At 39.4% G+C, this 26459-nt stretch overlaps 1 protein-coding gene across 1 annotated transcript in view; it reads left to right on the top strand.

The window, feature by feature from the left end:
- Positions 1 to 4751: 4751 nt before the first annotated feature.
- SAMSN1 (SAM domain, SH3 domain and nuclear localization signals 1) overlaps positions 4752 to 26459 on the top strand; it is a 36535-nt gene continuing 14827 nt past the window's right edge. Inside the window, exons 1-4 of the mRNA XM_009987843.2 lie at positions 4752 to 4834; positions 22824 to 22895; positions 23458 to 23613; positions 26253 to 26373. Coding sequence (XP_009986145.2) covers positions 4778 to 4834; positions 22824 to 22895; positions 23458 to 23613; positions 26253 to 26373 — 406 coding nt within the window. The 5' untranslated portion in view covers positions 4752 to 4777. The remainder of the gene's footprint in view (positions 4835 to 22823; positions 22896 to 23457; positions 23614 to 26252; positions 26374 to 26459) is intronic.

Raw genomic sequence — 26459 nt, 5'->3', positions numbered from 1 at the left:
CAGAGCAGCAACCGCTTTTTGTACCAGACACGTCTTTAAATTCAGTAAAGCTCTGGTAGTGATGCTCTATAGCCTGTCTCTGCCATATTTCTTTGTGAATCTATTGACCTTAGTGGCAAAGGATTAGCATAAGAGAAGTAAGAATCACAAAAATATTTTTTCTGGAAGAGAAGGAAGCCCAATAGTCTGAGAGAGGCTGAATTCACAATTCCTGGGACTTGGCATGACATGGGTACTCCTGCTGCTCTGCACCCTGATGATTGCTTAAACAAGCTTAGACTCCACTCTGTTATTGTTCCCTCATGCTGTTTCTGTGGACATATGGCATTGAAAATCCCTCCAATGTAAATTATTTAGCAAAGCTCAAGTTTTTGAAGCAAACTTCACATGTTAGTTACTAGCTTTGCTAAACAGCAATTTTCCACAGGCTTCATGAGAAATACAGCTTGTACAAGAAAAGAGTTTTCTTGATATAGTGTCAACACTGCCAAATCAAGGGTGTAAGTTTAAAATATTTTTTAATTCCATCTTGTCTCTCAAAGACTCTGAGTTTCTATAGCTTCTTAATTTTTTATTCCTGGTGAAAAGCACATAGGAGCCTATTCAATAGGAGATTACACACCTTGTTTTGTGAAGCCTCGAAGCATTTTGGACCAATCTTCAGTACTGAGTTCTTGCAGCGATGATTTGCAGTGACTGTGGGAGTTTCAAAGATGGGACCTTAAGTATCCAGCTCCATTGCCCAGAATCCCAATGGAAGATCACAGCCTCAATCTTTGGAGCTAAAACTGAAAGTGAGTGTTTTGTTTAAATAGTTATAAAGACAGCCCAGCCTGCAACATCTGGCTTCTTTCACATGTTGTTGGCAGGAGAGGGAGGGCTTAACTTCACTTTTTCACACTTGTTCCTTTTAGTTTCTATAGAGTCTTTGCTGTGGTAGTTTTTGGAGAGAGCCCTACTGAGGAGTAGCAGGGACTGTAACTGTGGCTGGCCCTTGCTCAGATGAGACCAGGAGAGGGAAGTATCTAGCTATGGTCTGGCCTATAATTAATACATATGAGGAAATTATGTTCTGCTCATGAACATTCCTTGAGGAAATAAAGATTAAATTTGTTAGGTAAATTATTCACTACGAATTATTCACTAAGCTCTGCTATTCTGAGATTTCTGCAATGTCTAAGGGAGCTAGATCATACAGGGAGAAGCATGGCCATAAAAGCAGAGGCTGAAGGTGTGATTCCTTTCTTGTACAAAATACAAGTCTTATTGCAATTAAAATAAACAGACTGGGATTGCTTAGCATTAGGGAAAGCAAGGTATAACCCCAAGGTGTCTCTGAGTATCTGATTAAACTTGGACCAGATTTGTCTGATGGACAATGAAAAATAAGTTGCTAATACGCAAAAAGTCTTATTTTGTTTGCTTTTGAGAGATGGCCAGCATGCTAAACACTTCAATCTACTTTGCACTCTTCTTTTTAGTTTTATTGGAATACTCAAGTATCGAAAGGGTAAGTTTACACTTGCAGTTTAGATTCGAAGTGATCTCTCTCTTCAGGGCAAGATAACTGGATGGAGCCACTGAGGGGGTATGGAACTGTTGCAGCACTTGATATCCTGTGGGAGGGAGACACATAAAGCACTTGAATATGCAGAACCATTCATCATGGTTCATTCATTAAAACTGAATAATGATAATAATAAGCTATAAGGTATGTTGCCTTTTATAAATATAATGACAGTGGGAATCATTCTCATGGGATCATCTCAATTATTTTTAAGTGGATAGTCTTTTTCCCCATAGGGCTTCCCAGACGAAGAGTGATATTGCCTGGCTATTTCAGGATGAAGGAGTCAATCCAAGCCCCATAAAATTCACCTGAAAAGCTTCTATTGATTTCACTGGGGTTTGGATCAGGTTCAAAGACCAGCAAGGAAATGGAATGTTACCTGCAGTAATGTCTAACAAAAACCTAAGTATGAGAATTTTTCTTTTAATTTTATGTAGATATTTATTCCCTTTTGAAAAATTAGTTTCAAATACAGAGGATATAAGCACTAAGCTTATTATTAACTCCTTTTGAAATGTATTGGTTGGCTAAATTAAATGAATTTAATGTTATATATGTTTGACTTTCTTCACTGTTACTTTTTAAAACTAGCATGGGTCAACTTTCCAAGGGCAAGAACATAATCAGGTCAGCTTTCAAGCTGCTATAATTTTTCTGATATGTGGATGAGGAAAGGAAATAGATATGGGTGGGTACTATATCTCTTGAAATTGCCTCTTTCTTCCTGTTTAACAATAAATATTCTACAGAAAGGAAGCTCATATATTACTCTTCAGATGAGTTCCCATTTTATTAATCATGAAGATTTTAATAGTGGCCTGAGACAGGAAATCACAGTCTAATGATCAGCAGAGTCTGATTTAATCCTCACGTTTGAATCAGATTAAAAAGAAAAACAATATACTGCAATGTACATCTATGTAGATAAATAATCAGGTTTAATTACTATTAAACGTACATACAGTTTTTATAACAACATATGGCCCTACTGAATTACTAAGGCTGATGAAATATTCATGGTAAAACCTCCTTATTTTTAGAAACTTAAATGGACATTTCAGGTGGTGTTTTCAGATGTAAAAAAGAAACATATCTCTCAGAGTTCATAATTATTATTAATTAATTAATGATTATTAAAAATAACAATGATTCTGAACTCTGATGGATATGTTACTATTAAAAATAACAATAATAAATTCAACTCGGTTCTAGATGAGTGTAGTTCTGATTAAAATGTGAAGTGGAAACATCTTGGTTAATGGATTGAGGTTCAACACATACTCCACTGCAATCCAGTAATGTAGAGGACAGTTCTGCATTACGTTCTGCAGAATTTAAGCATCTTGACCCAGTTCCTCATCCCCTTCTCACCAACCTGGTTCTTACAAAGTCTGGAAAGGAAAACCTCATTATATCGTTTGCATGTAAGAATTATTCTTTCATCAGTCAACTTCAGTCCATTCAGTTGCCCATCCAGCAGAATCCAAGAAGAACTCCAAAACTTTTCTCTAAAATTTAAATAGAATAAATAGCAAACTGAAATGGGAATTCATCTGATGAGCAGTATCTTATCCCTCCCTGAAGTATTCAGATGATAGAGGAAGAAGAGATCAATTCAGCCAAGGACTACTCTCCTATCTATCATTGTCTCCTCATGCATGCTTCAAAAAATTAGAAGTGTGTATGGGACTGTGAAAGGCTATTCTAAGAAATGAGACCTGTGCATTTCTGACTGGCTTTAACCATCAGTTCTTTTGGTTTTCAGTTCGAATGGCTTCTTGTTTTAGCTTTCCTCGAAACTTAAGTTCATCCAGATCTAATATTAAAAGAATGACCTAGAGAAAGTATGCATACATAATCTGTGCACTGAGAATTTGGATTCACAAGGACTTCTAAATTCTTATTTGGTGCAAGAGACCTCCACAGTGATTTGCTTTTTAAAAGAGCTTTTATCTATGCAAAACTTATAACTAAAAGTTACCTAACGCAGGTTTGCTTGGAAAAAAAAAATAATTTTGAAAAAATGTTATCAAAATTTGGAAAAAAAAAATTATCAAAGTGTTTTATTGACACTTATTCTTGAACCTTTTTCCTGTGACTTACTTAGAAATATACTTCTTTTTCGTTTATAGTAATGTTAAATTAAGATTTAATTGAAGCTCTCTGGGTGGCTCAAAAGTTTGGGGTTTGAAATTGAGAATTTGCCTCCATTTTTGATCAAAAAGTTGTGAATTTTTCATGGTTTCAGGTTTTGTGGTCTATGATTCACAACAAATAGATTTACTTAGGATACTCAAGATTTTTGTTTGTTTGAGTTTTGCAAATAATATCAAGCAAAATGAAGCAGAAATTCAAAGCTATCTTTCTTACTCCACTTTCATTTAACCTCTAGGCTGTTTTTCAAGAAGGGTCTAAAGGACTTTTGTCCTTCTCCTCTGTCTCTGTTGTAAGCTTCTGTTAGACTTGCTTTTTCTCCCTGTGACTTTGTCACCATATCAAGGACAACAAAGGACTGTAAAGTGCTGTTTCAGGGAGTCCAAATTCTGTGATGAATGGCAAAAAATTATTCCATGGTGCAAAAGAAAAAGATGGCTTTAGAAAACTTCCCTTCTCAACCAAACAGTGACCTTTAATCTCATTGCTTTTACTACATTGCTGTAGAGCTAAGAAAGGCAGGCAAGTGTTGGGGACCAGCTAGACTATGTACTGCAGTGCAAATCTGCTGGGCCATAATATCCCTCACTCCTCTGAACAGCAGCACACCTTCTTCACATTTGAATCCCAGCACAAGTTGAAATGCAGGGTGCAGTCAGTGCCATAAGGCTGAGTATGGAAAAATAAGAGCTGAAAAGAGGACGATTTTCTTGACGTTGTCGAAAGTCTTACTGAGGCCTGATAGTGACACAGAAGGAGATAAGTTCAGAAACATTTCTCACTCTGAACCCTGTTCACATTTTCAACTAATCTCCTTAGTGCACCTCTCTCTTTCTTTTCCTTGTCACTTCCTCCCCTCCTTCCTCACTCCCTCCCCAAAGGAAGATTTCAGCTCACTCACAGATGCTGCAAGCTCACAGCTGTGTGAAGTCACATCCTGGTAGAATAAGGAAGCGCGTAACCGATTTACGCTTGTGTAGTACACTCCGTTGTACTTAGTTTGGTTACAAGGTAGTAGCAGCTGCACATCGGCTGGATAAAAGTGAGTTAAAAATGTTGAAGAGAAAACCATCTAACGTCTCTGATAAGGAGAAAAGTCAAAAGCCAAAGGTAAGAATGTCTAGTTTTTTCGTCAATGAATAATAACAGGAATTCTTAACAATTTTTAAAAGGAGGATTTCTTTTTAAATACTAGCTTCAGGATTTCCTGATGTGTTAGCAAGTGCCTCAGTGCTATAATCTCAGGAATCTATTGGTATATGCTCACTTTTTAATAGTAATGATCCAATTCAAGGAATTATCATTATGAAGCTGCTAAAGATGTGCAAAAGAGTCCTGGTGCTGGACTTTGTCTATTGTTATATGTTCTGCATCAGTCTTTTAACAGAGGGGCTCACAAAAATCCCCTCTTTCCCTTTCATCTATGATAAACTGATGATGTCCCACCAAAAAGTGTGAGAATCAGGGAAGAATTAGAAAAGCTATTTAATGTGTTCTTATTTTATTAAATTTGCTTTTGCATTACCGTAACCAAAGGAGGAGAAGGTACTTGGCAATCAGTGTTTGTCATCTTCGCTTTTCTGGGAATGATTATACTTTTAGCCTGAAAGAAATGCTCTGAATAAATTGATAATGTGCTACACTGGACACTTTCCACAATCTGAAATTGCAAGAAAGAAAGTGAGAGTTTTGCAAGATGCATAAGGTTGTGTCCTGTGATAGAAATTTATTTTCAGTCCCTGAACTGGGTGCAAGATGACCTTTGCAAGTGTATCGCAAGCCTGAAGAGAAACAGCTACTTCTAGACCTGAGCACTTCAGTATCCGTTTCTGCCTCAATTCGACAGTGCTGAAAATTTAACTAAGAGATTAGAAAAGCCTTTTAGTACATCTTTGCTCTCAGTAACTCAGTGTCTCATAGTTTACAGACCTATCTTCTCATTGTTTGGGAATACACCTCACTTAGTGACTTCTGGGTCCTAAAAGATTATTGTAGATAGTATTCCAGCAGGAACGTCTTCTGGTTTTACACAGCATTGGCTTTTGTGTACTGCAATTGCAGTTTTAGACTATGACTCATTATCAAATAAAATTAAAGTTTTCCATGGATTTGAAACCGTTTTTAATCCATTTTCTCACAGATTTTAATGTTTTTTAAGCATTTCACTGGTTGGTATGATATGCATTCTGTTCAATCATCATACTGTTATTTAATGGTAGGGAAGAAGTAGAACTAATATCTAATCACACTATAGGTTAAGCAAGAAATGACCACCAGGGACTCAGTGGAAAGGCTTTGTTTTCCTGTCTGCTAAATATTTTCAAAAGCCAGTTTTGGTCACTGTCCAGAATAAGACATTCCTTAACAACAGTCTGACTTACATTTGTTTTAATTTTTTTTTTACACAGTTATTCATTCATGAATGCACTCCATGCTATTAAAATGTTGGCATTGTGGCTTCTCAAACATACACATATATATATATCTCTCTATATATGTATCATGGTCATGGATTTAATTCACTGTACATGTAAAGCAGGGATAAAAAGAGCCTAACACTTGACTGAGTATCAAACCTGCTGAATTTGCTGTGCTAACTTTGTCTCTTATGGTAAATGTTTACGAAAATGGAAAGGTCTTGGTGAAGTGGTTCAGAATGTCTTTCTCAGTAGTATGCTTTGAAACACTTCACCTACTGTAGTCCCACTTTTGTGTAAACTTTCCACAACGGAATGTTTTTCTGAATATGCTATTCACAAAAAGGGCATGGGAGAAGAAAGCCCCATGTTGCACAGAATAGAAATTTTAGCTTGTTGTAGCATGTTTCAAAACATTCCCCATGGAAGCCACGCAAATACTTAAGTTGCTTAATAGTGGATTGGGTAACACGGGGCACAGGTCCTTACCTTCTGACAGAAGTTACAGGATTTCACAAGTGACTTGCCTAGATCACATCCTGGCTGCCCCTGCTCTGCACAGGCAACATTTGGTACCTCCTCATCCTCACAGGGCAGGATGCTGTTGTTGCTGAGGAGGTCTTGGGCTACCTCACCTTGCCTTTTGGCAGCTTAGATGTCCCAGTGTCTCCAACACACCCACACAGGACTGACACAAGACCTGTGGGAGAGCCACGAGGTCTGGAGTGTCAAGTGAAAATCAGGTTTGCAACCTTAGGTCATCAAAGAGAACACCAAAAAGATCTTTTTAGGTTACCAAATCTTAACTACTGTCACCAATTGTCTTTATCACAATTATATGAACATCCGTGCATTAATTCAAGTGTTTTACCAAGATTTTCTTTTTAATCCTTTTGGTTTCATTACTTCCTAATGTGAAGAATATTGGCATCTAATTATGCCTTTTGATAAAAATGGAGGAATACCATGCAAGGCTGGGTTTAAAACTCTTCTCAAGGCAATTTGATGTCCCTGCATAAAGCCTCAAGTAGTGGTGGTCAAGTCAATGACCAATGGAGGAGTATTACAGATTTTCAGTATCTAACTGCCAGTTCTCTGTGTGTAATCCATTTACTTTATTTATTACTGTGGTGCTTAAGGGACTTCTGCAGACACGTTAGATGCTACATAGACAAAAAGTAGCATCTCAGGGCTCTCAGTGTCTGCTATGAAAAGGTCGATACTATGCCATGAAATAGTAGTGTTGTAGTTTTTTTCATTATCCAACAGAGTTTCTGTAGTGCTGCAGTCATGCTAGTAACTTCTTTGCATATCTGGCAGCTTTTGTGTATGCATGGATAAGCTTATAACTACTGAATGCATTGTATATAAACTATATAAATAAACATTCATTGTTAGGCAAAAAAAATTTACACCCAGTGTCATCTCAAAGCAAATTGGGAGAGAGATGTGAGAGAAATGTTTTCAAAAGAGACACTGGAAGGTTTCTGATCCTTCGTCAGTGTTTATCATTGCAGATGCACGTACTGCTGTGGAACTGTGCATTTATACCTCGTACATCAGCTGAGGACTCAGGTAGCTGAGCTATAAAGGAAAAGTCCTAAGGCTTAAAAATACCCTGCTTAATATTGAAGAAATTCAATCAATTGAAGGGCTAAGCTCTCTATTTCAAGCCTGTCTCATCTAACCTATCTGTCTATCCAGGACCTTAAATGACTTTCTGTCACAACAGAACCTGTGCACCTCCCATCAGGGCATCCACCACGAGCTAGCTCTCTCTCAGCACCTCCTTGCAGTCCTCACCCGCCCCCCTTTTTTTTCCGTCAGGCGAGGCATGACTTGGTTTATACGGTGTAGATGTTTTGAGCTGCAGTGTTATTTGCGGGCAGGTGAGGTCAAACAAACTAGGTCTTGCACATAGCCCTGAGGTTCGTGGTCATGCTGATGGCCATGGTCAGCCTCGGCACCATCAGCTTGCTTTAGGGAGAGCGTGTGTCTCCTGCATTGCTGAAGTTTTAGCTGCAGAGCCATAAATACTATAGGAAGTAGGGGGAAGGATGCTTTTACTATGTATGTTTCAGCTCTGAGTTTGTGCAATCTGACCCACCACCCCTTAGAGAGCTGGGGAGGAGAACAGTAGTTGACTTAGTGAATGAGAGAAGGACCCCTAAAATCACCTGGATTTTAGCCTCTTTGGCCTTTATGACATTACAGATGTCAGCATATCTGGGAAGTGGCATGAAACAGATTAGAAAGATGGTAAGCAAGAAGTTTCTAAGATATTATACAGGATCTAGCCTTCTCTTTTGTATATGCTTCAGGCAGCACCATATCCTGGCACCATACAAATAAAACACTGTTGAAGCATTTTTCAGCTACACTACATTCCACTTTGCACTGTTTTACACATTTGACCAGGTGCAAATGACAATGGGAGGTGCAAATAATCTGTAAAACATCCCTGAGTTGTCTTGCTCGCTTCACGAGATGTAATGTGCTGGGCAGAGCCTATTCCTTTCTCTCTCTCTCTCAAATTCCTACGGACACACCAAACTTGAGAACTGCCTGACGATTCTTGGCTTTACTTCAAGCTGAAGAAAAGACGACTTTGTGCCATTTTTTCTGGCTTGGCTGAAGGAAGTCTTGTGTCGTTATTCTACATGACAGTTGATCTATGTTTATGCTAAAGGTTTGAGACATTTTTGTTTCCTTATTCTGCTTCCAAATGTGCTTGGTGCTTGAAACTCAGCTTACTTCTGGTGTGTAAGACAATTCAGGGTCAATGCCTGTGCATTTTGTTTAGGCAAAAATATGTCCAAGCTTCTAATTAAATCAATATTCGCTTACTTAAGTGATAGACTACTATTTTTTTTCAGGGTTATGGGAAAATAGTGGCAAATCCAATGTGAGGAAGTATTTTAATGGGCAACTTTGTTCCCTAGTACTATTCCATACCAATAATTTTCCTCTTTTATAAGCTTTAAATGCCTCCATGGAAATCAATGCACATTTTTGCCATAGACTTCAGGCCAGTATTTCCCCTTTTTATATATTCTTCACAGAAAGCCTGATCCTGACTCTGAAAACACTTAAATGAATAAATTACCTGTGATCCCATTGATTTCAATGGGATTTGTCATCTGAGTAAAGTTTATCGCCTGTCTAAGTGTTTGGAACCTGTAGTGCAGACAGATGCTATAAGCAAGATTTTCAGTGCTGCTCTTTTGTTAGACAGTGGTTTGTGACTCTCTAATGGGGAATACTTATTAAAGAAAAGAAAATAGAAAATAGGTGCAGCAAACCTAAACACCAAAAATAATTCAAGATATAATTAGATCTTCTGTAGGACAAGATCTGCAGTAAAGAGATTGCTCAGTGTTAATGAATATTAACTAGGATTTACCCTTGAGTGGCGAAAGCTGAGGGTTTTAATTTTATTTCAAAGGTAAAGACTGGTAGAGTTCTGAAAATAGCAAGTTTTACATTCTTTTCTTTCCCCCTGAAATTTTGAGTGCATAATAAATGAGCCACTGTTAATGTCACAGATGCTAATTTTCACAACCATGACTGAAGTGATGTTCGTTTCCATTTGCATTTCATTCTAACAATGATGAGAGGTGATGAGTTGATGATAAGCTGTTTTCACCGTACTGCCCGCTGTGCAAGTTTATGCTTATAGGCAAAGATGACACATAGTTCTGTCATTAAAGGTCTTTACTGCATTGTCTCTTGAAGAAAGACTGTTTGTCAAAATCCATTTGAACTCTGTTAAATAAGCAGAAACAGATGACAACATCTGGGAAGTAGTTTTAAGAACTTGGTTTATAGTGGAAATACCTGTGGGCCTTTATCAGGCAGGGTTCAGAGAAAGAAAAAATTGTACTCGTAATAATCATGTATGTGTAGATGGGAAAAAAAGGATTGCAGGTGACACTTCAGAAGGTGTTTCCTGTCTCCCTCAGGCTTCATAAAAAACTACAAGGTTAGAGTTAACCTTGGGTTATGTCTCTTGCACAAGTGGAAGGCTCTACCGTCATATTACTGCTCCTCTTATCTCTGGTATTTTTTCCTCATTTATATTAACATCTTGCTTCTTGATGATCAGCCAATTTTTATTTTAATTTTTTTCAACAGCAGTTTCAGACAGTTGTTCGTGTCTTAACATATATGTCAGCATATCTCTCCTAGTAAGGTCTTGAAATTTGAGGAATTTCCTTTTCTCACCAGAAAGGGTCCAGAGTCGTTGTGGGGAAAGAACAGCTGTCTCTCTCTTGCCCCTTGCCGGGAGGCTGATTAGGATGACCAGTCTCCACATTTTGATACTCAGATCAACACGCAGGCTCATTGAAGGCTCACACAACTCTTGACTAGCTTGTGTGCCAAAGGAAATAATGACATCTGTGGCCTGGTCCAGTCTTGGCCTCTTTTATGCGTTCCCTTGATCACAGAACCTTTTAAATTTTCACCAAGTTTTTGCAAAATGCAAGTAATTTCTTATTTCTTCCCTGTCTTGGTTTTCCTTCACTAGACAGGCTGAAGTCCTTAATAGCAGAATTTTAAAACAAGTGAGGGGAAATTCCCTGAAGGGAATATTTTCTCATTAATATTCATTTTGCTTAGAGTAACAAATCCAGTTCAGTTCTTTGTTTGTTCTCCTAAGGAAGCAAGAGCATTTCAAGAAGTATGTCTGAACCACCTTCTCCAGTCATTTTTAGAAACTGGACTATCAACCACATCATTTATAACTGTACTCTCTGATAAATACTGTAGCACAACTACCAAGGTGACATAAATCAACATTAGTTGCCTTCTAATTCTTTAATTAGATTTACAGAGCAGTTGACTTTAATACTGTGTTTCTAGGAAACCCAAAATAGCCCAAATTAAACATTGGCCAGGATATCTGTCATTGCTGGAAAAAAAGTAGTAACTATGTACAGGCAGGACAGGCAGAAGATGTGGCCTACATATTTCTATAGGTTTCAACACTCCTATAGTAATCCATGTCATAGCATAACTGCAGGCTGAAATCGCTATAAAGGCATCATTGGCCAGCTTGTATCAGCAATTTGTGGGTGGCTGCAAACACTTCAGCTAGAAAAATCAACCCCTTGATGTGTGGGCAGAAAACTTTGGCAATATCCACTCCAGAGAAGGAAAAAAAGTCCTCCAGGCCTCTGTAATCACAATATCCCTTAATCTTTATCTTCTGAAAGCTTGCAACAAAGACAGCAGAGTTACTTCTGTTGTTAGAAACAGTTATACTCTCTTCCATATAGAAGAATATGATGACCTCAAAGGATCATCTAGTCCAATCCCCCTGCCTGAGCAGGACCACCTAGATCAGATCACATATTTTGCTGCTTAGCACCAAGCTACAGATCATGTATGCTCTGAATATTTAGCAAGTCATACGTCCTTTAGATCATCCTAATGGAAAACTTTGTTTCATGCATCAGATGAAGGTGTGTTGTACCTGTGTTGATATTCCACAGGAAGATGAATGACCACCTATGTTTTTCCCAAGTGAAATCTCTCCTGTATACCTGCTTGCTCTTACTTTTCTAGCTTTTTTATATCTTATTCCACTTACAGTGTATCCAAAAGCATGTTCTTACTTTTTTTTCTTCTTCTCAGACTTGAGGCTGAAATTTCAGCCTAGGGAATTTTAACTGCTTCAAGGAAGCTGCTTCTTTGACTATAGATATTATATACGGTACTGCCATTTTTTTCCCCATACCTCTTTGGTTTGTTCCATGGATAAACAGAAAGCTGGGTAACGACTTCACCTGCACAGTCTTCAAGCTGCTTAATTGCCAGTCATAACATCTACTGGCATCTTTCTGGTGAGCTGAATGTCAACAACAACTGGTCTGTCATCTCTAATCATCACCCAGCACCGAGGCTGACAAGCTTTCCTGGGAAGAAGATCTAGTGATTCACCTACTGGTTTGCACCATTATGTTTTCTGGATGGAAAAGTCTTTTAGTCCCTTTCCTACCCTTTTATATCTTCATCTCTTTTATCATCTTCACAAGAACAACCAAGTAACCTCACACTCCTGTACTTGATTTCCATGGGATGCTGAATGGTTACTTCCTTGAGAACTGTAGGAAGTTGTAAATTCCTCTACTTGATCATGCTGGCCTCATTCAGAAGATGAAAGGTCCTCCACATGGGTCAGGGCAATCCCAAGCACAGACACAGGCTGGATGGAGAATGGATTGAGAGCAGCCCTGAGGAAAAGGACTTGGGGGCGTCAATTGATGAGAAGCTCAACACGAGCTTGCAATGTGTGCCTGCAGCCCAGAATGCCAACTGTATCCAAAGAAGTGTGTCCAGCAGGTTTGCTGTTCTTTCAGGTATTTTGAAAGGCAAGTGAGACAAGAGGTTACTGGAATACTTGAGTACTTGGCTTTAGATTTTTCTGCAGTGTTTCTCACAGCTTCTTCAGGGAGAAGAGAAGCACTAGAGGAGTGCTGTTCAACCAGAAAACATGGAAAAGCTACAGTGCAGTTTTATGTCTTCCCTCTACCACTATGTTTGAAATGGAGATGGAGCTTTGTCACTGACAGCCTGCAGCCGTGAGATAAAGAAATCGGCTTCACTTAACAAACAGCACAGCCAAAAGCAGATGTGTGAAGATGAGATGACAAAGCGGCTGAGACAGCTGAATGAGCTCACGCAGTTTGACTCTCTGCTGCCTTCACCTGTGCAAAGCGGATGCTGAGCTTTACCGCTCATGAATTGCTTTCACTTGCCACAGCTGCACTATTTTTCTCTTCTGTCTGTTTGCCTCCTTTTTTAAGATCAGATGTTAAGTCACAGAGCTGGAAAGGGGACATGGTTCACTGATGGATGAGCAGCTCAGAGCCTGTGTAGAGGATGCATGAAATGACTGATGATGGTAGAGCAGGCACTCAGCTCTAGTCACAAGTACATGGCAAAGCTTTTCCAATATTGTCAATTTGGGTGTTTCCATTATTTTCTTCCTGTCTCTATAATGGAGCTTATATTCGCTTGATTAATATCTCTTGGTAATTGTGGTAAAATGTTTGAAAACTATGTGTTTGGGATTTTAGTTATTATCTGAACGAATGGGAAGAGACAATGCGTTCTTACCCATTCATGAAAGCTTAAAACCTGATTGCTGACACAATCTCCTTTGCGGTGATAGGCCAGATTTGAGTTGGATTTGGAGTATGGCCTTGAATTTGGGGTTCAAAGAACACCTCAAAGCCCTCACTGCTGTCTGTGCCTCAGTAGCATCATCTCATCCGTGAGAGTCTCTCAACCACGCATGGTTTTCATGAAGGTTGCAGGAGCCAGGGAGTGGTGAAAAGATCAGTCTCAATTTTGTCATGTGTAAGAATGAAAACACTCTTCAAGCATCTGGTACATTTGTTTTTCATGAGATGAAACTGTAGTTTTCCACTGAGCTGTGATCGCAATGACCCCACGGCACAGAGATAATAGAATAGAGAGAGGAGAATTGATGTGCCGATTCTAGACTAGTACTATTTGCTGTGCCCAGTACCCTCAGTGAGCTTTTGATTGTATTCATTCCTTTCTGGTATAAGAGTGACCTGAACAGAATCAGGATGCTATCTTGTCTTCAGATGACGAGATTTTTTTCCTGGGATTGCAGTTATAGAACTTATGCTGCAAAGAAAACCCAGAATTTAACACATCATAACTTCTGCACTAAGAAGTATTATTTAGCAGTGCTAAATCACGAGGAAATCCTGAGCTGGAAACCTTCTTTCAGCTATACTGCTCCAAAACCAAAAGCTTATTGAATTAATTTTATGAGTTCAAATTTCCAAGGAGCATATTTTAGGTTCCCAGACATATGCTGTACAAGCATGTCCAGTTTTTGAAGCCTGTGAGGCTGCCATGAAGTGCCACGTGTGCTTTCTTCAACTGGATGATAAGGATAACTTTGGCCCACGGATGGCAATGAGTCAACATTGGAACTCAACCTTCTGATAAGGGAGGATATATGAAGGGGAAAAAATGGTGACCCTGGTCATCATCTAAAAGGAGTTAAAAGTTAACCCACTGTAATAAGTATAGTCCTTTTTTTTGTTCTTTTTTTGTTTTGTTTTCCTAGATGAAAATAATGTAAATAAATGGACATATAGATTTGATGAAACACGAAAATTCACAATGACTGATGATAGATACTGCACTGAACTTTGCTTCTTTACTGTAGCACATCTCCATTAAGGCAATTTCAGCTAATCTCACTATGGATTCATTAATCAAGTGTAGTCAGGATGTCTGAAGGGAGATAATGAGGGGAAAGAAATTGGCCTATTGTTTGGATCTTATTCTTCAGCTAGTTAGCTTGTTTATCATCTTCTGTAATATTTGTATCCTGATAAATAAGTTCCAGTTGCAATTAGTTATCACAACAGACGACTAACATACCTATATTTACTTACAAGTTCAAAATTATTCCATAAATAGATTGATTAACTTTGTATTCTCTTTACATCACATGCCTTTACAGATTTCCAGCCTGCAGTATCAGTTAACAGCAAAATGCAAACAAGGCGGACCAGTAGCATTTTAAAATTTGCTCCCTTTTAGCCAAAAGTGGAAGCACCCACGGAGACAAAGTCCCTAATCCTATATCTTTTTCTCTAAGCACTAACATCCTAAACACATACTGCAGTATCAGCAGTCTCTTAGTGCCTTACAAAATTTCTCCTCTAAAAGCCTAAGAAAAGATTTGTTCATTTTTTACTCATTTTTTACTCATTTAAGATTACATACTGTATATATCTGCCTCACATAAAGCTGTCACTATATTACTTTAAAAAAAAAAAAAGTTGAGGTTCCATGAGCCCAGTGGGGTTGGAGACTGCTGAAGATGGGAATGTTTATAAGCTCTGTGATATTAACTGCAGCACTCAACCTCAGGTGACATAAAGCATGCAAAAAAGAACTTTCTGTCAGTTTTATTATTTCTAAAAAGGTTCCCCTTGAAAGAGAAGAGTGACCTTGCTCTGCTGAGCTGACATATGCCACTGAATTAATGGCTAAGCTTTGCTGTAGGGAAGCTTGCAAAAACATTACAACTCCAATGGCTGAGTTTGCTGTGAACATTAATCAGGGGAACCAACATGATGTATCAAACACTCATTTAAAAGTAATAAAAACTAACTCTCTTCCTCCTCCCTCCCCCAAGTTTCTTAGAATTAGCTTATTGTTGGTCATTACCTGTTGTCAAGGATAAGGCTGCAGGACGGCAGTAAAACTTGTGTAAGGGTTTTCTAAAGTTTGCTTACTCTTCAGAAAAACCAAACGAGGTTTTGGGATGGTCAGACTTAGCCGTGACTTAGAGGTTATTTTTCAATCTTGTTTCCCTCTGGAAGGTCATTTGAAAGAACATCTTCCACTGAAAACGTGCCTTTCCCTAGGAAGGAATGCAGAAGCTGCCTTTCATTCTCGGTGACTCCCTGGGAGCAGGACCAGCTCCCACATCATGCATGAATGATGTGTAAGATGAGCAAGGAGGCTCTCGCGGCCATCGAAATAACCCTCTACAGGATCTTGTATGGCTGTGGTGTGGCGGTTGAACCGCAGAGGCTCTGACCAAAACAGAGGTGCTGTCCGGGGGTGCTGTCCGACCAGGCAGGAGTATTTTCTGCCTATCCCCTCGTGCCCTGCCCAGGTGGGCAGGCAAGTGTGCTGCAGTCAGCAAATGTGGCCACTTCTCAGGCTTGCCCAAAGACAACAAAGCCCTCAGACATGCTGTGTCTCCCCATACTATTCTGCATGAGGTCTGTGTATAGCACAACGAAGTGGTAGGCTCCTTATAGCCCCTTCTGCTCTGGTATGGAAGCGTCCATGGTAGTCGCATTCCCATCTCCTCTGGGGGAGTACACTGGCTGCCCTGCTCCGGGGGTGCTGGACAGGCATGGGACTCCCTTTAAAAAGGAGCCCTTGGGGGTGACATGCTTCTCACTTCGTCTTTGGGCATACATATTTTCACCTTTACTTAAAACCTGCAAACACTCGTGTGAGTAATTTCTCTTGCGCGAGAAATCCAGCTGAACCCTGCAAAGTCAGGCCCCAGGTAACACGCAGCATTAATAAAATCGTGCTGTGTTAGTAAGCAGGGAAACGACTTCAATTGAAGCAAGGTGATTCCTTTTTAAAATACGAGATTTCTTATGTGAATTCATTTGGTTCAGAGAGGAGAAAGTTTCAGGAGAGAAAAGATGTTGGCATTTAAGGGATTAAAGATCAAAGCCTGCAATGCTTACGTAGCGTGTAACCAGTCTTTACTCAGACAGCACTCCCCTTTACTGCAGTCACGGGTTTGTGGAAGGTGGATTTCCAGCCTTGTCCCTCGATGTTTCTGCCCATGTGTAAATGAAGGGTAAAAAGGCATAGCAGGGAGGTAGAAATGCACATCATGCCAAGTCCTTAACTGTCACTTTCATAGCTCCTCTGAGTTTGTCACACATCCTTAACCTTCTTTTAAAGTCATTTTCTTTTCATGGTTTTGTGTGCCACTGAAAGTCACTTTTAATTAAATGTCATATAAATAATAAAGTCTTAATTACATAATTATTGCAAATACCTGTGTGCACACTCCCAGAATTGGACAGACTGCCAGAGGAGCACTTGGAGTGACTTTTCTCACTGGGAACTGAGAGTGCTCTGCAGCAACTGGCCAGGAACAACAGTGCTCAAAATTCAGGGTCAATGTGCATTTGAAGGAAGAAGAGGCAGATCCCTCCTCCCTCGCACATTTTGCAAGACTCACTTGCAAAAAAACTTTCTTAGTGTTAAGATAGATGTTTCTTAAACTGCTTCCTTATTTAGTTCCTCACAAATTTGTTTAAACAACACAGCACATTTTTTGCCAGATGAAATTGCCTTTTTGCTCAGACTTCCTGTGCGTCTTGCCTCCTCCTGAGGAAGACTTACAGACCTTGCAAAGCATCTCGCCCTCGTTTAACTTCATGAATGGCAGGTCCCCCCTTGCTCTAAGCTGTGTTGGTGCCTGCCCTGCGCGAGGTGCCCTTCGAAGGCACTTGAGAACCGTGTTTCTAGTGGAAACTCCGACGTGCGGGCTGGGTTATCAGGAACTACGTGCTTTGTGGCAGCATCGGTTCAGGCTTGGGAGACAGAGGCTGGTACCAGATAGCGGTACTGATAGAACAGTCGCTCAGTGTTTACTTTGGAGAGTGGAGTTTGTTGACCTGGAGGAGTGTTAAGTGTGATTAACTCATTATTTTATACAGTTTTTCTTTTCCAGTCATTTTCTGTCATTAAAATTGGAGTATTTGCTCTGATGCTTCATGGTAGCCCTTTTGTTCAAAGACAGCTTTGCTCCTCTCTCTCGCCACCTCCATGCAGTTACGGAATACCAGACCACGATAACAACCAGTCTTTTATAGAGTCATTTTTAAGCCAGTTAAAAATGCCATTTCAGTAGATTGCCCTATTTGAGTTAGCAAGAACAAGCTGTATCTTTTTTATTGCTTTTGACTGGTGAAGTACAAGGTTTAGGCCGTGTTTCGTGTGGGCTATAAAGTTATATTAATAGCTTGGTTAGTGGTCAGAAGTTCTATATGTGTAACTAATTTGTAAATAGGAAAAAATCCCTGAGGTAGTGAGGTCACGATGTCTTCTCTTTTTTTTACTTCTGTATTGCTCTTTGGAGAGTTACTGAGTCTTGTATGCAAAATTTTACTCTTTATACAGAAGTGAGGGGTTTGTTGTTGTTGTTGTTTTGTTTTCACAGAACATTCCAAAAGCTAAAAATTGTTATCTTGCCTTTTGGGAATATAGGAGACTTTTTCTTTGATTATCTATACAAAAAGATAAGCTAGCAGAGTGGCAATATTCATCCCCATTTTAGTAATTTTTAATTTCATTCTCAGAGAGGTCTCCTCCTTCTGAAGGGACTAGGAGAATCAGAGAACAGAAGAAATGAATCAAATTCTGAGCTCCACTTACCTCCAACAATCAAAGCAGCAAGCACAGACTGTCCTCTTGGGAGCTGCTGTGGCTTCTTCCAAGCAGAGAGGGAAGAATTCGAGTGTCTGTAGCAGGCGAGGAAATTGGGCAACACACTGAGCTCCCTTTTTGTTACTCTCGGTGACTGCATTTGCCCCTATACAGCTTACTTGGTCTGGGTAGTCTAAGGATGAATGGGAGCTAAAAATGAAAATGCATGGAGGAATTTGAAGAGGTTTGCTTGTGTGAGAGGGTCAGTACAAAGCCACTGTGTCGTGCTGGACTTAAAAGCTATTTTGAATAGGACTTGAAGCAAAACATAACGGGCCAGAATTTCTCACAGCAGGGAACCAGATCTTTGTGCAGTGTGAATAGTCCAAAGGAAAATATGAGATTATTGTCACCCATAATGATTATTTAGTAGGATAACTGCTGTCAGTTTTGACTCAAAGGTTGTATTTAGACACAGAGAAGCTCTGACTAGTTTATCATAAGAACTAACTCACTTCTCCTATGACATGCCCTTACAAGAGAAGGATGTTTTATAACAGAAAGACACGGATTGCAGAACTTCTTCTTGTTGTTTTTTTATTTGTATACCACACCATTTTCTGGGGAAAATGATAGGCTATTTGCAGACAAACCAGATCACCAACTGCAGACTGTCCAAATTAAAATAAACAGCAACTACATAGCACTTACCTCTTTGAAATTATTATTTAAAGTTCCTGGATTTCAGGGAATTGAAGATATAGGAAAAGATGGAAGAAGGCTTTAAAATACTGAAAAACATCTTTGATATTTTTTATTGCGCTAATTTGGTATACTGAAGGGGAAGGGATGAAAGCTAATGCATTGATTTGTAAAAATTATTTGATCGGTCCTTGTGTGGGAAAAATAGAAGTGTTTCTCCCCTGCCCATGCCTCAATTAGATTTTACTGAGCAAATTCGTATTTGCTTAACGTATCCATGGGTAGCTTTTGCATGAATCCAGCCAGAAAAATCACTTCCAGCCAGAAAAATCACTTAACTTTATAGAATGCTGAATCCTGGTATCAAAAGTCAATAGCCTATTTTCTCCTAGTAGCTTTGCATTTACTTTAAAAGCTTCCCTTCACCTGGAAATAAGGCCTGTCTGTATCTTCACAGAGTAGGTGTTCCCTGACACTAATGCAGTGACTGACACTACTGAAAGTAATAGTCCTGTTCCCTTTGCAGCTCAGAGCCCCTAAATCTGCTTTCCGTTATCAGTATAATGGGGTTGAATACATTTTTAAAAGGTGGTAGCTATTGATTACTTAATGGAAAAAGTTAGTATAGAGAATTGCTGAAGCAGCCCTATTTAGTGCTCTCCAGTGCAACAAGACCATTATCTAGAATAGTGGAAACCGTCCTGTAACCCTTATTAATATTTAATAGGGATGAAGCAACATTGAAGTACACTACAAAATAGCCCAAGGCTTCTGCACATGTAGGATATAAGGTTGTTTCAAGGGTCGAAAAAGAATAACTTATTTCCCTGTGCTCAGGCTGTTTGTAGGTAAGACCAACAATAAACAATGTTTTTCCTCTTGTTCCTTTTAAAGTATTTGCAGCACATCTGCACTTTAATATACAGTTATTCCTACTAGACATCTCGAAGTGATTGAATGCAACAGAAAGGTCAGTGTATGTTTAGAGATCACTGTGTGAGACTATTTTATACTTCGGCAATATCGCCGTGAATCCCAGCCTCCCTCTCCCTATCCCTCCCGCTCCGTGCTACAGGGCACATTTGGCTGGGTTGACAAGCAAGTGAAAGGTGTTAATCCTGTCTAATAGAACCATAATCCTCGGGGCTGTGTTTTCATACCATACTATTGAGCTAACGCCTTGTCACAGGATATTGTTCATCTACTTAATAGCAAAGTTCTTTATGGGAATTTTAGATAAAATTAAAGTGTACAATCCAAATTGTCCTTTTCAATTTCACAGAGTAAAAGCAAACAAATAAACCACAATGTTTAGCCAACAGAGATTTTCTGAGAGATTACAATCAATTAAGAAGAGTACCATGTGATTTTTTTCTTTTCTTTTTTTTTTTCCCCTAAGTGAATAGTAAATGTCATTTTACTTGTCCAAAAATATTCACAAATCTGGGTCAGCTTCTTCAAATAACCTTTGGCTGGAAATATTTTTCAGGTTAGATGTGCCCAGAAACGTTAGTGAAAAAAATGATGTTATTTCTTTTTCTCTTAAGCCACAGTGGTTAGCACATGGACCCAAAATGTGGGTGCACTTTCCTCTTCCATCTGGCTGTGCTCAGGCCTCTCCAGCTGCTACATCCACATTTTTGGTTGGGTTTTTTTTTTGGCAGGGGGACACCTGCTTAATAAATAAGTGTGGGAAAACAGGGAAATGAAACAGCAAGGAGCTTTTATTTTCAATTGTGTTCCAGGGATGCCAATTTTCTTCTTCTCAAATGGAGACTTTAAAACAAAGTATTCTCACATGGTTTCTCCTAGCTTTACTTTGTCTTATTTTTTCCCTCTGGAAACTATTTTTAGTTTAAAAGTGACTGCATTTAAGAGATAAAGGAGCTAATATGGGCAGTAACCCCGTGATTTATGAGCAGGGACAGAAAAAGATGAAGTCCTTCCTTGATGGAAACACCCAGGGGAGGTATGTGTGTGTGCTCCATGTAGCTGGTATCATTTTGATGAACTCCTTCTGTAAGATCACAGTTGTGAAGCCTGAATGCCATTTCACCACCCTGCATGGCATCAGGAGCCTGACGCTGTTACTCATGAGTCCCACCGAGGACTAACTGCTGCCAGGAGAGTGTGAGGAGACAGAGCAGCACATGGCAGCTTGGTAGCTGAGGGCAGAACAGGTACAGGGACGTGCCAGCACTCAGAAACTTGCCAGCAGCTGAAATTCTTGCTTAGGTCTCGACTCAAACTGGTCTTTGGTTTTCCAGCTTTCCAGAGGACGGCACTCCCGCAGCATTACTAACCCTGCCACCTGGGTAGGGAACGTCCCAGACAACAGGTGCAGCAAGGGCAGTGTTGCCTGCAGAGCTCAGTGTTTGGGCAATTCTGCTCCTCTTACCATTACCAAGAGATTTCTCCTTAACTTCCATGGAAGCAGGTTCATGCTGGCATTAAGCATGTCCGCAACCCAGAGGAAGGCAATGGGATCGGCTATGAAAACAGTCCTTCTCTCCTCTTTTGTTACCCAAAGGATGGTCTACCTCAGCTGCCTCTGAGGCTATCATCTCATGCAAACTCTAACCTGGTAGAGAAGACTGGAAAGCTGTAATGGTAGAGCGGAGCTGACAGCTCGCAGGCCCTTTTGAGGCTTGTGGCATTCCCAGATGGAGAGCGAAAGGAGGTAGCTGGAGGGGAATGAGGCACAACAGGTGCTTTAGAAACCTGGAGGGAGATGAAAAGATGGCTCTTGTGACTTACAGGGAAGAAAGCAATGGAGCAAGGAACTGGCTTGGCTGAAATCAGATGGGCAAGGTAAATGGATGAATAAGTATTGGAAAACCTGTAACCGGGTTGCCTGAAATTACTTCTGTGTTTTTTGTCCTCCAGAGGGGATTTTGAATACTCAGAAATATACTGAGATGATATTGCATAGTATACAACAATAAACTCTGCTTCGAGAAATCTGATACTGCATTAAAAGACTTTCATTTAGTATGGAAGAGTGAAGAACTTTTAAAAAAGGAGACATTCTGGATTTAGATTTGAGTATTGGTGAAGATATAAAAACAAGCTCTTAAATACACTGTAGAGTTGATAAATACCCAAATTCTGGCTGTTATTAGGGCCATGATTAAAGGGACTTGTGACTTGTCATCAATGCCAATTTTATGCAGTTTGCCACCATGGGCAGTGCAGTGTCAGACAATTTTGCCTAGGCATATCTGACCTCTGTTGCAAAAATCTTCTGTCCCACTTCCCTCCTTACCATGTCAATTATCCACACATAGAAAAGGTGAAAATCAGAAGGAAGTAAAGCAATCCGTTCTCGGTCTCTTAATGCACAGTTCAGGTGATGCAACCCTTCTCATGTGCTGTGGCACAGGGAAAAATTGTACCAATGTACATTTAAAAATCAGATTTTCAAATTGGAGGATTGGGAAGAAAAACACAAGGCCCACCCAATTATTCTGTTACTTACTCCCTCTGCAACATAAACCATTTGGAAAAAAATTATTCATAATCCTCGAGGGTCCTTGCTGTTCCTTTTTGTAAAGAACCATAAACAGTCTACCCGGCTGCGAAAGTAAACTGTATAAATTGCCACAGTTGACACCACCATAACTGACTCTATAGCTCATATAATTTTATGGAAACACCTTTTTTTCTAAGCTCACGGACAGCAATCTTACCCAGAATTAACTTGTAGATATCTGTGTATAAGTAATATGAAACTGATGTAGAAGAACTCAATCATATCTATGATCTAGTTAGTATTTGAAGCAGTATTGGTTCTTTTATTCATTTTTCTGCTTATGGCTGTACAGTTACAATTTTTTTTCCCCTATAGTCACCTCCTAGTTTGTTTCTAGCTGGATGTAGCAGTTCATGGTTCACTGATCTGGGAGGAATTTTTAACATAAACAGGTGACTTGACAGTTTTATTTAAGTCTTCATAACAGAACAAAACACCATCAGTGAGTCAAAATTTGTCTTCTCTTTTCTTACAGCGTACAAGCAGCTTTGGAAGCTTTGACCGTTTCAGGCATCACTCGCTATCAAAGACAGATGATTCAGCTGAGGTCTGTATAGCACAGTGTTTTATTTTCTTCAGTTAGCTTTCCCATGACAGTTGTGCAAAAACATTGGAAAACTATCGTGTAGATTTTACACTGGTGAGAACTTTGCTTGTGTACCTGGATCTGCCGGGGTTTTGAGCCCTTGCCAAAATGAACAAGAGAATCACACCTAAACTTTGGTACTTTGATGGGAAGATTAGAAAAAGTTTTTCAAAAGACAAAAGCGCACTTCAGGTCGGTGCATGCCCAAAGTAATCACCACATGTGTGCAACCCACAGATGTGTTATTTTTGTTTTCAAGAACCTGCATAAATCCTCTCAGTTATTGTTTGGAATAAGGACAATAAACAATGGGAAACAACATTTTCTAGTATAAGAGATATTTTCTTTTTATCATTCACAAATACAGTGGTGTGCTGCAAATCTGTTTAGGTACACAGTTCCCCAGAAAAATGGCTGTGACTGACTGCATTGGTGTCCTTAATATTTTTCTGTAATTCCTATTTCTCTACACTGAAATTAATTTTCATGGTGAGTTGTTGCTTACTTTTTTATTTTGAATCAGGTATCTGAGTTGGAGACTATAAGTGATGTTGGAGATGCAGTACAAACTAAAGCAGCAAATAATGGAGGAAGCTTGGGTAAGAAGATGAGAGCCATTTCCCTTACCATGAAGAAAAAGATGGGTAAAAAGTACATCAAGGCACTCTCTGAGGAGATGGTAAATACAGCTTAAGAATCTCGTGTTTGATGATAATACGTGTGAAGTAAAAATGTTATGCGCATTTTTCCGCTTCATGTTTCCATTGCATCAGTTACAACAATCCAGAAAAACATGGTAACACATACTGAATTCAAAAAGCTTTTAGTGTGTACCCTTTCTTTCATGTACATGTTAATGTACACACATATACAATTAAAGCACATAAATAAATACACAGTAAGGGCCCAAGATTGACACAGGAGTTTTACATCATTGAATTTTGCTTTGTCATCAAGGAACATTTGTATAAGCATCACAAAAAAGTCTCCTGATGTGGATACAAGGGAGTATCTGATGAACCCAATCAGCAGTCTGACACTCAACCTGTACAAAATGCTTCATTAGAAGAATTTATCTTTCAATACAAAAATTATTTCCAAAGTCCATTTCGTGGCGGTCACCCAGCATCCTAGAGCATGACAACTCATATGCCTTATCTGCTTTTACCTTATCTAATCTTAGTGAACCTATCTTTATTAAGCATAAAACCCATATAATGTTTCACACACTGCAAACATTGTTTTCTCAATATGTTGTGTCAGTGAGTTACAAATTTTAAAAAACATAAGGAAAAAAGAATTGTCAGACTTAATCATCCTAAAAAATCTAGCTAGTCTCCATTCTATTTCATATAGGCATCAATATCAAATAAGTAGGGAAAATAAATAAGAAATTTCACAAATAGAAAATAGTGCTTCACAGGATACCTTTAGACAATTTTTGGTGGTCAAAACCAAGGATTCCTATTTCATTAGTTTAGTTTGCATTTTTTGCTAAAATTCAAGAGGTTGCAATCCATGATTTTTACATTAAAAGGAAGAAAAATCAGAATTTCAACATATACCTTCTGCACATTTACAGCAACAAGTCACATCACAGAAATTCAATTAATTATCTTATTGGACACACATGTAGCATAATCTTCATTTCTGTATGAGAGATGATGACAATCACTACTGACTCACTGATTAATCTATGGGTTATGCTGCAGACTGCTGTAACAAGCAATGTTCTTGTTGTAAACCAATATAGTCTTTCATTTCATTGCTATGCCTGATACATATCTGTATGGGCCTTTACTTCGTACACACACTGTCATCTTTGTTTGACTTCATCAGTCAACTGATGAATAATTAATATTTCCCCAAATGTAACGTAACATCCTAAGTACTGCAGGATGTTTCAGTTGCATCAGAGTATCACACACGTCGACAACATGATGAAATTTGCTGAAGAAACTCCTTCCTTTGAAAGCTCATCATTATTTCATTTAGTTGCTGCATCGACCCTAACTAACTTACCTGTGAGTGAAATATGGATCTTATTGTTTTGAATAGGCTGTGATTCCTGAGGTGTGGTTTGATGTTATAAACTCAAGGGGCTAATTTCATACACCATTAGATTTTGTGAGAGAAACATGCACCTGTTAACTCTGAAATGCACTGGATTTCAAAGCCAATGCATATGTTGGGCAACATGATGAGCCTGGTGCTAGAACACAGTGATGCCGTACATGTGTGCAGGCTGTCTCCAGAACACCCTGGCTTGGGTACCAGCCTGTCAACAAGAGCCCCTGATTTCCAGAAGTTCCACACAAAACACAGCTGCATCAGCTAGCACTTCACTGTTGCTCACCAGCCTGGGCTGTGGCACCAAGGACACTGTTGCATCTTCCACAGCCAGGAGGAAATGGCCTGCCTCTTGTAGGCAGGGTCTGTACCTTGACTTGATTAGTTCATTAGTTCATTACATTCAACTCAGTCCAGCTGACTAATAATGATCAGATGCCATAATTCCCCCTTTTTGTTTTACAATTTTTGTTTTCACAAAGGCTTTAAGGTGAGCAGAGACCTGGTCCATTCATCCAACTACAGCACACTTCCCTCCCACAAATACCATGTCAGGGCTTGCAGCTTTACCTTCTTCTCCAAAGGACTCTCACTCGGGCTCCCAGCTCCAGCTCTTTCAGCTCGGGCCCCAGGCTTCTTAGGGTCTCACCAATGTATCATATCAGAGTCACCAGTTGTTGCTCACCAGCCTGGGCTGCAGCACCAAAGACACTGTTGCATCTTCCACAGCCAGGAGGAAATGGCCTGCCTCTTGTAGGCAGGATCGGTACCTTGAGTTGATTAGTTAATTAGTTCATTATATTCAACTCAGTCCAGCTGGCTAATAATGATCAGATGCCATACTTCACCATGTACTTTCAGAATTAAACTTTATATTTCCTCCGCTGAGACAAACAGAAACACCCTATCTGGCTACCTGCAAACTTCCCGTTACAAGATTTTGTTGTTGCTGTGTTATATTGCAGTCTCCTGAGATGGAGAATCAGTTTAGCTGCTTCAGTGGGAGTGGAATGAAGCAAGTGGGGCTGAGAGAAAACAGGGGATTTCTCCAAGATCATAAGATGCTAGGGGTGGTGCTGGGCATCCTTAGTACCAGGCATCAACTTCTAAAATGTTTTCTCTCACAGAGTGGTTCTTAATAAAGTCTAATGATGAGTTAATCTCCAATGACGATTTAAAAGAAAAATAAAACAAATGTTTGTCTAAAATACATCTCTTAGTGGTTAACATGGGATTTTTCTGTTAAAGAATGAAGAAGGAAAAGATGACAGTGATCCTGGTGGTGGAATACACACTGAGAAGGTCTCCCTAAAAGCCAGTGACTCTATGGAAAGTCTCTATAGTCTGAACAGTGGCCAGAGCTCATCTAGTAAGTACAAGATACCCATACTTCTTATTCAGTCACTGGATCAATATTGTTATTGTCTAAGTCTGCGGTATCAGAGCTGGTGATCA

This window comes from Tauraco erythrolophus, chromosome 1, assembly GCF_009769465.1.
Source record: "Tauraco erythrolophus isolate bTauEry1 chromosome 1, bTauEry1.pri, whole genome shotgun sequence".
Taxonomy (NCBI): Eukaryota; Metazoa; Chordata; class Aves; order Musophagiformes; family Musophagidae; genus Tauraco; species Tauraco erythrolophus.
This window is presented reverse-complemented; position numbering and strand designations above follow the sequence as displayed.